Genomic DNA, 12277 nt, shown 5'->3' on the forward strand with positions numbered 1-12277 from the left:
ATATATTTAGAAATAGAATGGGCCTCGCCACGGATCTGGTCAGGTTTTAGACTGGACTCTGGTCTGGTCTCGGCACTTCACAGTGATCTGGGTCAGCTCTCTGGTTCTGCTAACAGTGGTCTGGGTCAGCTCTGCTCTCTCTGGGTACAGCACTGCTTCTGGATCTTTCTGCACAGCTTTCTCTGGAGATTGATGGATTTGAAGTCTGGATCTCTGGATGTGGTATGGTCCGGCAGCATGCTCCGCAGCAAATGGAATTGAATGTCCCTATCTGTCCTGACTGTCTGCTTTTATGTGTTTTGAAAGTGGGTGGAAAGGCTAGCTTCCTAGGCCCTACCCCTCTCCACTTGCATTGGCCACTTCATCCTCTTCCCCTTGATTGGGGGAATGAAATGAAGTGTCATCATGATGAGGTCTGTTTATAGTACAGAGAACCCACCCCTGTCAAATTACACACAATCTATATTTTGACCCAAAAGACATATTTGCACAGGTACACATTTGTTTAAAATTACATGCACCCATCACATATCACAGGAGGTATACCCTGTTCAAATCTGCTCTTCCTGGGAGCTTGCACTCAGAAATGGCAACATTTGCACTTTTTGGTCAGGTTACCAATATCAGATTCTTACTCAAATTTACCCAAATGTGTGCAAGGCATGCAGGCATTAATTGATGAAGTATCAGACTTTTAACATGCATACATTTTAAGTAATACCCTCTTAACTGCTAGTTTGCCCCCAGATCATGCCACCGGTTCTAAAAACCTCTTAAAATGTGGGCAGAAAAATCACAAGAATTATGGTATCATTTAATTAATTATGACAAGTCCGTACTATGAGTTATTCATCTTTTTCTAAAACCATATTCTGGCTACAGGGGTGTGTCTTTTCAGGTCACATGGTACAGAAACCAGTCTTTCCACTTTCTTCAAGCTCAGCCTCTGTCTCCAGTTTCTCCCCCTCCCAGTTTCTGCCAAGCCAGCTTGCTCTCACATGCAGTGCTCCTCCCCTTTCCTTCCAGGAGGAAGCCACATTTACGGCCCCCATAATAAAACATTTGCCTGGGCCCTGGAAGGCCCATTGTTCAAGAGGAAGCCATTTATGGCCACTTCAATAAACCCTCTGCCTGGGTCCTATGTTTAGTCTCTAGCAGTCCCTTGGTAATCCAATCAGAGAAGTGTCATATCCCTTTTGGTGGGAACAGCAAAAGGCAGCTAGGCCTGGGAACACAGCAGTTGTGCAAGTCTCAACTCCTGTCGGGGGTAGCTGGTGGGCAGAATTCAGTTCCTTAAGCCAGGCCCCAGCTAATGTCACTTTTAGTTACCCAGTGTTCTGCATTCAAATAAAACTAACCATTTTTTACATATGCAGCTAGAATTCTGATTCTAAGTTTAAAACTATGACATTTAAACAATTGCAACCTATGTGACACTCAAAAGTAGATCACTCATTTCTTTTAAACATTTAGGTTTTTAGTGTCTTTCAGTCCAAATTTACTTAAACTGCTGAAATCCACAGCTCAGCCAGTCTTGTTATAAACCTTCAAGTCACTTCAGAATATAACTTTACATTGGATCCACCTCTCAGTAAGTCTTTCTTTGGCCTGCTTTGGGTTCATTTATTCAGTTTTACACAAAAAGAGAAAAAAGTCTGGTGTTGTTTTAAAACGCCGGCTTTCTGATAGTGGTGAGTACTGGTAATGCACCCATTTTTGGGATTTAAGAAAATGAATTCCCCACAATTCTAGGTTGCTTTTGGCAATCAGCATTGCCATTCCCAATGGTTTCAGGCTACTGTGTGGGTAGTCCAATGGTGGTTTTAGGCAGTGCCCTTCTGTGCCCATAACATCGGCAAAATGGGTGGCAGCCTATTCTTCATGCACTTCCCTGGGCATTTTCTTGGAATCTCTGTCCATCATGATGTTTTCCATGTCAGTACTGCACAGTTTTGAGGTAGGGCTTAGATGCGTGGATAAAAACATCCCACAAGCCCCCCTCTTGCGATGGCCATTCTGTTTCACTGATGGGACTCGCAAGACCTGGGATGTTTCCTCATCTTCTTCCAATAGATGGCACAGTTCAGCATCTTTTCCTCCATCCGGTCGGATCGATCGGTTCTCCTCGCCAGTCCTGATGGGAGTATTGGGCGGTACACTGGGCCCCTTGCGTCTCTGCTCCCGGTCTCCGGATCATCCTCCTTGGCCCGTCTCCAGGTTTTCTTTCTCCTAGGACGACAAAGGAAGAGCGGCAATACCTATTCATAGACATTTTTCCCCCACCATTGATATAGTGGGGTGGCATATAAATTTATAGTCAAAACATATGGACATGCACATTTCTTTTTGCATTCAAAAACGAAAACACCCACATTGAGAAACTCAGAATTTGATAGGCGATATGTAGGATGTAAATGAACAACTGTATCAGCAGAACTGATCAAAATGCATACATTATGGGATTGACCTGGCAAGGAACTCTAGGCCTGGTCCCAAGAATGGTTAACCCGCGAGGGGGTTGGCCAAGGGCTGGATAAAGGATATAAAAACCCAAGTATTCCAATGTACGGTCTCTCTACTAATGCATCGAACCCTTGTTGAAGTTTGTTACGTTACTCTGAGAGCCGAATAGCTATCCGTTTGTCAATTGACTTTGGTAACTGTTGTAGCTTTTAAATAAAGCACTTGTATGTCCTTTGTAACCTGTGTTGGTGTGTTTCTTTTGGGCTTCCCAGCCTCATATCAATTTTTATGTTTTTACATAATGGGGGGCTCTCCTCCATGCAGGGGGCTTGCAGGCTGAGCTAACATAAGTGGCCGGCTTCTTCTTCACTGCACAGATGCGCTTAGACTGACCCAGTGGCTCACGTTTTAGAGAGGCGCTAGATGAGACGCGTATATCCAACAGCAGGCAAGTGCTCACAGAAAGGTTGTGCGAATACAATATGCATGCGAAAGGGGGGCATAAAAAAGCGCGCTGCCCCGTCACCAGAGTTTCCAGCGCGAGATTATTCCTGATGCTGCAATGCGAATGACTTCCTAGCTGTTGCCGATGTATCTACGCGGATCCAGCACTCTCTCGATCACTTTGCACGCTCCCCGTCACTGGACGTTGTGCACTCGCTTCACACCTCCATGCATGCCCATCTCTTCTTGCACTCTGCCTCGCTCTCGCCCTGTGTTTCCCCTTCACTTGCCTGTCTCTTCTTGCACTCTGCCTCGCTCTCGCCCTGTGTTTCCCCTTCACTTGCCTGTCTCTTCTTGCACTCTGCCTCGCTCTCGCCCTGTGTTTCCCCTTCACTTGCCTGTCTCTTCTTGCACTCTGCCTCGCTCTCGCCCTGTGTTTCCCCTTCACTTGCCTGTCTCTTCTTGCACTCTGCCTCGCTCTCGCCCTGTGTTTCCCCTTCACTTGCCGGTCTCTTCTTGCACTCTGCCTCGCTCTCGCCCTGTGTTTCCCCTTCACTTGCCTGTCTCTTCTTGCACTCTGCCTCGCTCTCGCCCTGTGTTTCCCCTTCACTTGCCTGTCTCTTCTTTCACTCTGCCGTGCTCTCGCCCCGTGTTTCCCTTTCACTTGCCCGTCCCTTCTTGCACTCTGCCGCGCTCTCGCCCTGTGTTTCCCTTCACTTGCCCGTCTCTTCTTACACTCTGCCATGCTCTGACCCCGTGTTTGCCCTTCACTTGCCCCTCTCTTCTTGCACTCTGCCGTGCTCTCACCCCGTGTTTCCCCTTCACTTGCCCGTCTCTTCTTGCACTCTGCTGCGCTCTCACCCTGTGTTTCTCCTTCACTTACCCGTCTCTTCTTGCACTCTGCTGCGCTCTCACCCTGTGTTTCTCCTTCACTTGCCCGTCTCTTCTCTCACTCTGCCGCACTCTCGCCCCGTGTTTCCCCTTCACTTGCCCGTCTCTTCTTGCACTCTGCTGTGCTCTCGCCCCGTGTTTCCCGTTCACTTGCCCGCCTCTTCTTGCACTCTGCTGCGCTCTCGTCCTGTGTTTCCCCTTCATTTGCCCGTCTCTTCTTGCACACTGCCACGCTCTCACCCCGTGTTTCCCCTTCACTTGCCCATCTCTTTTTGCACTCTGCCTCGCTCTCACCCCATGTTTCCCCTTCACTTGCCCGTGTCTTCTTGAACTCTGCCTCGCTCTCGCCCCGTGTTTCCCCTTCACTTGCCCATCTCTCTTGCACTCTGCCTCGCTCTCACTCCGCGTTTCCCCTTCACTTGCCTGTCTCTTCTTGCACTCTGCCATGCTCTCACCCCATGTTTCCCGTTCACTTGCCTGTCTCTTCTTGCACTCTGCTGCGCTCTCGCCCTGTGTTTCCCCTTCCCTTGCCTGTCTCTTCTTGCACTCTGCCGCGCTCTCGCCACGTGTTTCCCCTTCAGTTGCCCGTCTCTTCTTGCACTCTGCCGCGCTCGCGCTGTGTGTTTCCCCTTCACTTGCCCGTCTCTTCTTGCACTCTGCCTCGCTCTCGCCCTGTGTTTCCCCTTCACTTGCCGGTCTCTTCTTGCACTCTGCCGCGCTCTCGCCCTGTGTTTCCCTTCACTTGCCCGTCTCTTCTTACACTCTGCCATGCTCTGACCCCGTGTTTGCCCTTCACTTGCCCCTCTCTTCTTGCACTCTGCCGTGCTCTCACCCCGTGTTTCCCCTTCACTTGCCCGTCTCTTCTTGCACTCTGCTGCGCTCCCATCCTGTGTTTCTCCTTCACTTACCCGTCTCTTCTTGCACTCTGCTGCGCTCTCACCCTGTGTTTCTCCTTCACTTGCCCGTCTCTTCTCTCACTCTGCCGCACTCTCGCCCCGTGTTTCCCCTTCACTTGCCCGTCTCTTCTTGCACTCTGCTGTGCTCTCGCCCCGTGTTTCCCGTTCACTTGCCCGTCTCTTCTTGCACTCTGCTGTGCTCTCGCCCCGTGTTTCCCCTTCACTTGCCCGTCTCTTCTTGCACTCTGCTGTGCTCTCGCCCCGTGTTTCCCGTTCACTTGCCCGTCTCTTCTTGCACTCTGCTGTGCTCTCGCCCCGTGTTTCCCCTTCACTTGCCCGTCTCTTCTTGCACTCTGCTGCGCTCTCGTCCTGTGTTTCCCCTTCATTTGCCCGTCTCTTCTTGCACACTGCCACGCTCTCACCCCGTGTTTCCCCTTCACTTGCCCATCTCTTTTTGCACTCTGCCACGCTCTCACCCCGTGTTTCCCCTTCACTTGCCCGTCTCTTCTTGCACACTGCAGCGCTCTCACTCTGTGTTTCCCCTTCACTTGCCCATCTCTTTTTGCACTCTGGCCCTGTGTTTCCCTTTCACTTGCCTGTCTCTTCTTGCACTCTGCCTCGCTCTCCCCCGTGTTCCCTCTTCATTTGCCCGTCTCTTCTTGCACTCTGCCTCGCTCTCACCCTTTGTTTCCCCTTCACTTGCCTGTCTCTTCTTGCACTCTGCCTCGCTCTCGCCCAGTTTCCCCTTCACTTGTACGTCTCTTCTTACACTCTGCCTCGCTCCTGCCCCGTGTTCCCCCTTCACTTGCCCATCTCTCTTGCACTCTGCCTCGCTCTCACTCCGCGTTTCCCCTTCACTTGCCTGTCTCTTCTTGCACTCTGCCATGCTCTCACCCCATGTTTCCCGTTCACTTGCCTGTCTCTTCTTGCACTCTGCTGCGCTCTCGCCCTGTGTTTCCCCTTCCCTTGCCTGTCTCTTCTTGCACTCTGCCGCGCTCTCGCCACGTGTTTCCCCTTCAGTTGCCCGTCTCTTCTTGCACTCTGCCTCGCTCTCGCCCCGTGTTTCCCCTTCACTTGCCCATCTCTCTTGCACTCTGCCTCGCTCTCACTCCGCGTTTCCCCTTCACTTGCCTGTCTCTTCTTGCACTCTGCCATGCTCTCACCCCATGTTTCCCGTTCACTTGCCTGTCTCTTCTTGCACTCTGCTGCGCTCTCGCCCTGTGTTTCCCCTTCCCTTGCCTGTCTCTTCTTGCACTCTGCCGCGCTCTCGCCACGTGTTTCCCCTTCAGTTGCCCGTCTCTTCTTGCACTCTGCCGCGCTCGCGCTGTGTGTTTCCCCTTCACTTGCCCGTCTCTTCTTGCACTCTGCCTCACTCTCACCCCTTCTTTCCCCTTCACTTGCCCGTCTGTTCTTGCACTCTCTCTACCTCGCACTCTCCCCGTGTTTCCCCTTCACTTGCCCATCTGTTCTAGCACTCTGCCGCGCTCTCATCCCGTGTTTCCCCTTCACTTGCCTGTCTCTTCTTGCACTCTGCCGCGCTCTCACCCTGTGTTTCCCCTTCACTTGCCTGTCTCTTCTTGCAATCTGCCGCGCTCTCACCCCGTGTTTCCCCTTCACTTGCCTGTCTCTTCTTGCACTCTGCCTCGCTCTCGCCCCGTGTTTCCCCTTCACTTGCCTGTCTCTTCTTGCACTCTGCCTCGCTCTCGCCCCGTGTTTCCCCTTCACTTGCCTGTCTCTTCTTGCACTCTGCCTCGCTCTCACCCCGTGTTTCCCCTTCACTTACCCGTCTGTTCTTGCACTCTGCCTTGCTCTCGCCCCGTGTTTCCCCTTCACTTGCCTGTCTGTTCTTGCACTCTGCCTCGCTCTCACCCCTTGTTTCCCCTTCACTTGCCCATCTGTTCTTGCACTCTGCCTCACTCTCACCCCTTCTTTCCCCTTCACTTGCCCGTCTGTTCTTGCACTCTCTCTACCTCGCACTCTCCCCGTGTTTCCCCTTCACTTGCCCATCTGTTCTAGCACTCTGCCGCGCTCTCATCCCGTGTTTCCCCTTCACTTGCCTGTCTCTTCTTGTACTCTGCCGCGCTCTCACCCCGTGTTTCCCCTTCACTTGCCCATCTGTTCTTGCACTCTGCCTCACTCTCACCCCTTCTTTCCCCTTCACTTGCCCGTCTGTTCTTGCACTCTCTCTACCTCGCACTCTCCCCGTGTTTCCCCTTCACTTGCCCATCTGTTCTAGCACTCTGCCGCGCTCTCATCCCGTGTTTCCCCTTCACTTGCCTGTCTCTTCTTGTACTCTGCCGCGCTCTCGCCCCGTGTTTCCCCTTCACTTGCCTGTCTGTTCTTGCACTCTGCCTCGCTCTCACCCCTTGTTTCCCCTTCACTTGCCCATCTGTTCTTGCACTCTGCCTCACTCTCACCCCTTCTTTCCCCTTCACTTGCCCGTCTGTTCTTGCACTCTCTCTACCTCGCACTCTCCCCGTGTTTCCCCTTCACTTGCCCATCTGTTCTAGCACTCTGCCGCGCTCTCATCCCGTGTTTCCCCTTCACTTGCCTGTCTCTTCTTGTACTCTGCCGCGCTCTCACCCCGTGTTTCCCCTTCACTTGCCCATCTGTTCTTGCACTCTGCCTCGCTATTGCCCCGTGTTTCCCCTTCACTTGCCTGTCTCTTCTTGCTCTATGACGCGCTCTCGCCCCTTCACTTGCATGTCTCTTCTTGCACTCTGGTTCCGTGTTTCCCCTTCACTTGCCTGTCTGTTCTTGCACTCTGCCGCGCTCTCACCCCGTGTTTCCCCTTCAATTGCCTGTCTGTTCTTGCACTCTGCCTCGCTCTTGCCCCGTGTTTCCCCTTCACTTGCCTGTCTCTTCTTGCACTCTGCCGCGCTCTCACCCCATGTTTCCCCTTCACTTGCCCGTCTGTTCGTGCACTCTGCCTCACTCTCTCCCCGTGTTCCCCTTCACTTGCCCGTCTGTTCTTGCACTCTGCCTCGCTCTCACCCCTTGTTTCCCCTTCACTTGCCCGTCTCTTCTTGCACTCTGCCTCGCCCCGTGTTTCCCCTTCACTTGCCCGTCTCTTCTTGCACTCTATCATGCTCTTGCCCCGTGTTTGCCCTTCACTTGGCCGTCTCTTCTTGCACTCTATCATGCTCTTGCCCCGTGTTTGCCCTTCACTTGTCCGTCTCTTCTTGCACTCTATCATGCTCTTGCCCCGTGTTTGCCCTTCACTTGGCCGTCTCTTCTTGCACTCTATCATGCTCTTGCCCCGTGTTTTCCCTTCACTAGGCCGTCTCTTCTTGCACTCTATCATGCTCTTGCCCCGTGTTTGCCCTTCACTTGGCCGTCTCTTCTTGCACTCTATCATGCTCTTGCCCCGTGTTTGCCCTTCACTAGGCCGTCTCTTCTTGCACTCTATCATGCTCTCGCCCCGTGTTTCCCCTTCACTTTGCCGTCTCTTCTTGCACTCTGCCTCGCTCTCGCCCCGTGTTTCCCCTTCACTAGGCCATCTCTTCTTGCACTCTATCATGCTCTTGCCCCGTGTTTGCCCTTCACTTGGCCGTCTCTTCTTGCACTCTATCATGCTCTTGCCCCGTGTTTGCCCTTCACTAGGCCGTCTCTTCATGCACTCTATCATGCTCTCGCCCCGTGTTTCCCCTTCACTTGGCCGTCTCTTCTTGCACTCTGCCTCGCACTCGCCCCGTGTTTCCCCTTCACTAGGCCATCTCTTCTTGCACTCTATCATGCTCTTGCCCCGTGTTTGCCCTTCACTTGGCCGTCTCTTCTTGCACTCTATCATGCTCTTGCCCCGTGTTTGCCCTTCACTTGTCCGTCTCTTCTTGCACTCTATCATGCTCTTGCCCCGTGTTTGCCCTTCACTTGGCCGTCTCTTCTTGCACTCTATCATGCTCTTGTCCCGTGTTTGCCCTTCACTAGGCCGTCTCTTCTTGCACTCTATCATGCTCTTGCCCCGTGTTTGCCCTTCACTTGGCCGTCTCTTCTTGCACTCTATCATGCTCTTGCCCCGTGTTTGCCCTTCACTTGGCGGTCTCTTCTTGCACTCTGCCTCGCTCTCGCCCCGTGTTTGCCCTTCACTAGGCCGTCTCTTCTTGCACTCTATCATGCTCTTGCCCCGTGTTTGCCCTTCACTTGGCCGTCTCTTCTTGCACTCTATCATGCTCTTGCCCCGTGTTTGCCCTTCACTTGGCCGTCTCTTCTTGCACTCTATCATGCTCTTGCCCCGTGTTTGCCCTTCACTTGGCCGTCTCTTCTTGCACTCTATCATGCTCTTGCCCCGTGTTTGCCCTTCACTTGGCCGTCTCTTCTTGCACTCTATCATGCTCTTGCCCCATGTTTCCCCTTCATTTGCCCGTCTGTTCGTGCACTCTGCCTCACTCTCACCCCTTGTTTCCCCTTCACTTGCCCGTCTGTTCTTGCACTCTGCCTCACTCTCTCCCCGTGTTCCCCTTCACTTGCCCGTCTGTTCTTGCACTCTGCCGCGCTCTCACCCCGTGTTTCCCCTTCAATTGCCTGTCTGTTCTTGCACTCTGCCTCGCTCTCACCCCTTGTTTCCCCTTCACTTGCCCGTCTCTTCTTGCACTCTGCCTCGCCCCGTGTTTGCCCTTCACTTGGCCGTCTCTTCTTGCACTCTATCATGCTCTTGCCCCGTGTTTGCCCTTCACTAGGCCGTCTCTTCATGCACTCTATCATGCTCTCGCCCCGTGTTTCCCCCCTTCACTTGGCCGTCTCTTCTTGCACTCTGCCTCGCACTCGCCCCGTGTTTCCCCTTCACTAGGCCATCTCTTCTTGCACTCTATCATGCTCTCGCCCCGTGATTGCCCTTCACTTGGCCGTCTCTTCTTGCACTCTATCATGCTCTTGCCCCGTGTTTGCCCTTCACTTGGCCGTCTCTTCTTGCACTCTATCATGCTCTTGCCCCGTGTTTGCCCTTCACTTGTCCGTCTCTTCTTGCACTCTATCATGCTCTTGCCCCGTGTTTGCCCTTCACTTGGCCGTCTCTTCTTGCACTCTGCCTCGCACTCGCCCCGTGTTTCCCCTTCACTAGGCCATCTCTTCTTGCACTCTATCATGCTCTTGCCCAGTGTTTGCCCTTCACTAGGCCGTCTCTTCTTGCACTCTATCATGCTCTTGCCCCGTGTTTGCCCTTCACTTGGCCGTCTCTTCTTGCACTCTATCATGCTCTTGCCCCGTGTTTGCCCTTCACTTGGCCGTCTCTTCTTGCACTCTGCCTCGCTCTCGCCCCGTGTTTCCCCTTCACTAGGCCATCTCTTCTTGCACTCTATCATGCTCTTGCCCCGTGTTTGCCCTTCACTTGGCCGTCTCTTCTTGCACTCTATCATGCTCTTGCCCCGTGTTTGCCCTTCACTTGGCCGTCTCTTCTTGCACTCTATCATGCTCTTGCCCCGTGTTTGCCCTTCACTTGTCCGTCTCTTCTTGCACTCTATCATGCTCTTGCCCCGTGTTTGCCCTTCACTTGGCCGTCTCTTCTTGCACTCTATCATGCTCTTGCCCCGTGTTTGCCCTTCACTAGGCCGTCTCTTCTTGCACTCTATCATGCTCTTGCCCCGTGTTTGCCCTTCACTTGGCCGTCTCTTCTTGCACTCTGCCTCGCTCTCACCCCTTGTTTCCCCTTCACTTGCCCGTCTGTTCTTGCACTCTGCATCATTCTCACCCCTTGTTTCCCCTTCACTTGCCCGTCTCTTCTTGCACTCTGCCGCGCTCTCACCCCGTGTTTCCCCTTCAATTGCCTGTCTGTTCTTGCACTCTACCTCGCTCTTGCCCCATGTTTCCCCTTCACTTGCCCGTCTGTTCGTGCACTCTGCCTCACTCTCACCCCTTGTTTCCCCTTCACTTGCCCGTCTGTTCTTGCACTCTGCCTCACTCTCTCCCCGTGTTCCCCTTCACTTGCCCGTCTGTTCTTGCACTCTGCCTCACTCTCACCCCTTGTTTCCCCTTCACTTGCCCGTCTGTTCTTGCACTCTGCCTCACTCTCTCCCCGTGTTCCCCTTCACTTGCCTGTCTCTTCTTGCACTCTGCCATGCTCTCACCCCATGTTTCCCGTTCACTTGCCTGTCTCTTCTTGCACTCTGCTGCGCTCTCACCCCTTGTTTCCCCTTCACTTGCCCGTCTCTTCTTGCACTCTGCCTCGCCCCGTGTTTCCCCTTCACTTGCCCGTCTCTTCTTGCACTCTATCATGCTCTTGCCCCGTGTTTCCCCTTCACTAGGCCGTCTCTTCTTGCACTCTATCATGCTCTTGCCCCGTGTTTGCCCTTCACTTGGCCGTCTCTTCTTGCACTCTATCATGCTCTTGCCCCGTGTTTGCCCTTCACTTGGCCGTCTCTTCTTGCACTCTATCATGCTCTTGCCCCGTGTTTGCCCTTCACTTGCCCGTCTGTTCTTGCACTCTGCCGCGCTCTCACCCCGTGTTTCCCCTTCAATTGCCTGTCTGTTCTTGCACTCTACCTCGCTCTTGCCCCATGTTTCCCCTTCACTTGCCCGTCTGTTCGTGCACTCTGCCTCACTCTCACCCCTTGTTTCCCCTTCACTTGCCCGTCTCTTCTTGCACTCTGCCTCGCCCCGTGTTTCCCCTTCACTTGCCCGTCTCTTCTTGCACTCTATCATGCTCTTGCCCCGTGTTTCCCCTTCACTAGGCCGTCTCTTCTTGCACTCTATCATGCTCTTGCCCCGTGTTTGCCCTTCACTTGGCCGTCTCTTCTTGCACTCTATCATGCTCTTGCCCCGTGTTTGCCCTTCACTTGGCCGTCTCTTCTTGCACTCTATCATGCTCTTGCCCCGTGTTTGCCCTTCACTTGCCCGTCTGTTCTTGCACTCTGCCGCGCTCTCACCCCGTGTTTCCCCTTCAATTGCCTGTCTCTTCTTGCACTCTATCATGCTCTTGCCCCGTGTTTGCCCTTCACTTGCCCGTCTGTTCTTGCACTCTGCCGCGCTCTCACCCCGTGTTTCCCCTTCAATTGCCTGTCTGTTCTTGCACTCTACCTCGCTCTTGCCCCATGTTTCCCCTTCACTTGCCCGTCTGTTCGTGCACTCTGCCTCACTCTCACCCCTTGTTTCCCCTTCACTTGCCCGTCTGTTCTTGCACTCTGCCTCACTCTCTCCCCGTGTTCCCCTTCACTTGCCCGTCTGTTCTTGCACTCTGCCTCACTCTCACCCCTTGTTTCCCCTGCACTTGCCCGTCTGTTCTTGCACTCTGCCTCACTCTCTCCCCGTGTTCCCCTTCACTTGCCCGTCTGTTCTTGCACTCTGCCTCACTCTCACCCCTTGTTTCCCCTTCACTTGCCCGTCTGTTCTTGCACTCTGCCTCACTCTCTCCCCGTGTTCCCCTTCACTTGCCTGTCTCTTCTTGCACTCTGCCATGCTCTCACCCCATGTTTCCCGTTCACTTGCCTGTCTCTTCTTGCACTCTGCTGCGCTCTCACCCCTTGTTTCCCCTTCACTTGCCCGTCTCTTCTTGCACTCTGCCTCGCCCCGTGTTTCCCCTTCACTTGCCCGTCTCTTCTTGCACTCTATCATGCTCTTGCCCCGTGTTTCCCCTTCACTAGGCCGTCTCTTCT

The 12277-nt window shown here is 53.5% G+C and overlaps 2 protein-coding genes across 2 annotated transcripts; both read right to left on the reverse strand.

Annotated features, from left to right (window-relative positions):
• Positions 1–7389: 7389 nt before the first annotated feature.
• On the reverse strand, positions 7390–9024 carry LOC138514767 (serine/arginine-rich splicing factor 4-like). The gene has a single exon (XM_069630146.1). It carries the CDS (start codon positions 9022–9024, stop codon positions 7390–7392), a length of 1635 nt encoding a protein of 544 aa, XP_069486247.1.
• Positions 9025–10583: 1559 nt separating this feature from the next.
• Positions 10584–11597, reverse strand: LOC138514768 (micronuclear linker histone polyprotein-like). The gene has a single exon (XM_069630147.1). The coding sequence runs from the start codon at positions 11595–11597 to the stop codon at positions 10584–10586; it is 1014 nt and encodes a 337-aa protein (XP_069486248.1).
• Positions 11598–12277: the final 680 nt, after the last annotated feature.

The sequence above is a fragment of the Ambystoma mexicanum genome, chromosome 12 (genome assembly GCF_040938575.1).
Source record: "Ambystoma mexicanum isolate Mex_15411 chromosome 12, UKY_AmexF1_1, whole genome shotgun sequence".
Classification (NCBI taxonomy): Eukaryota; Metazoa; Chordata; class Amphibia; order Caudata; family Ambystomatidae; genus Ambystoma; species Ambystoma mexicanum.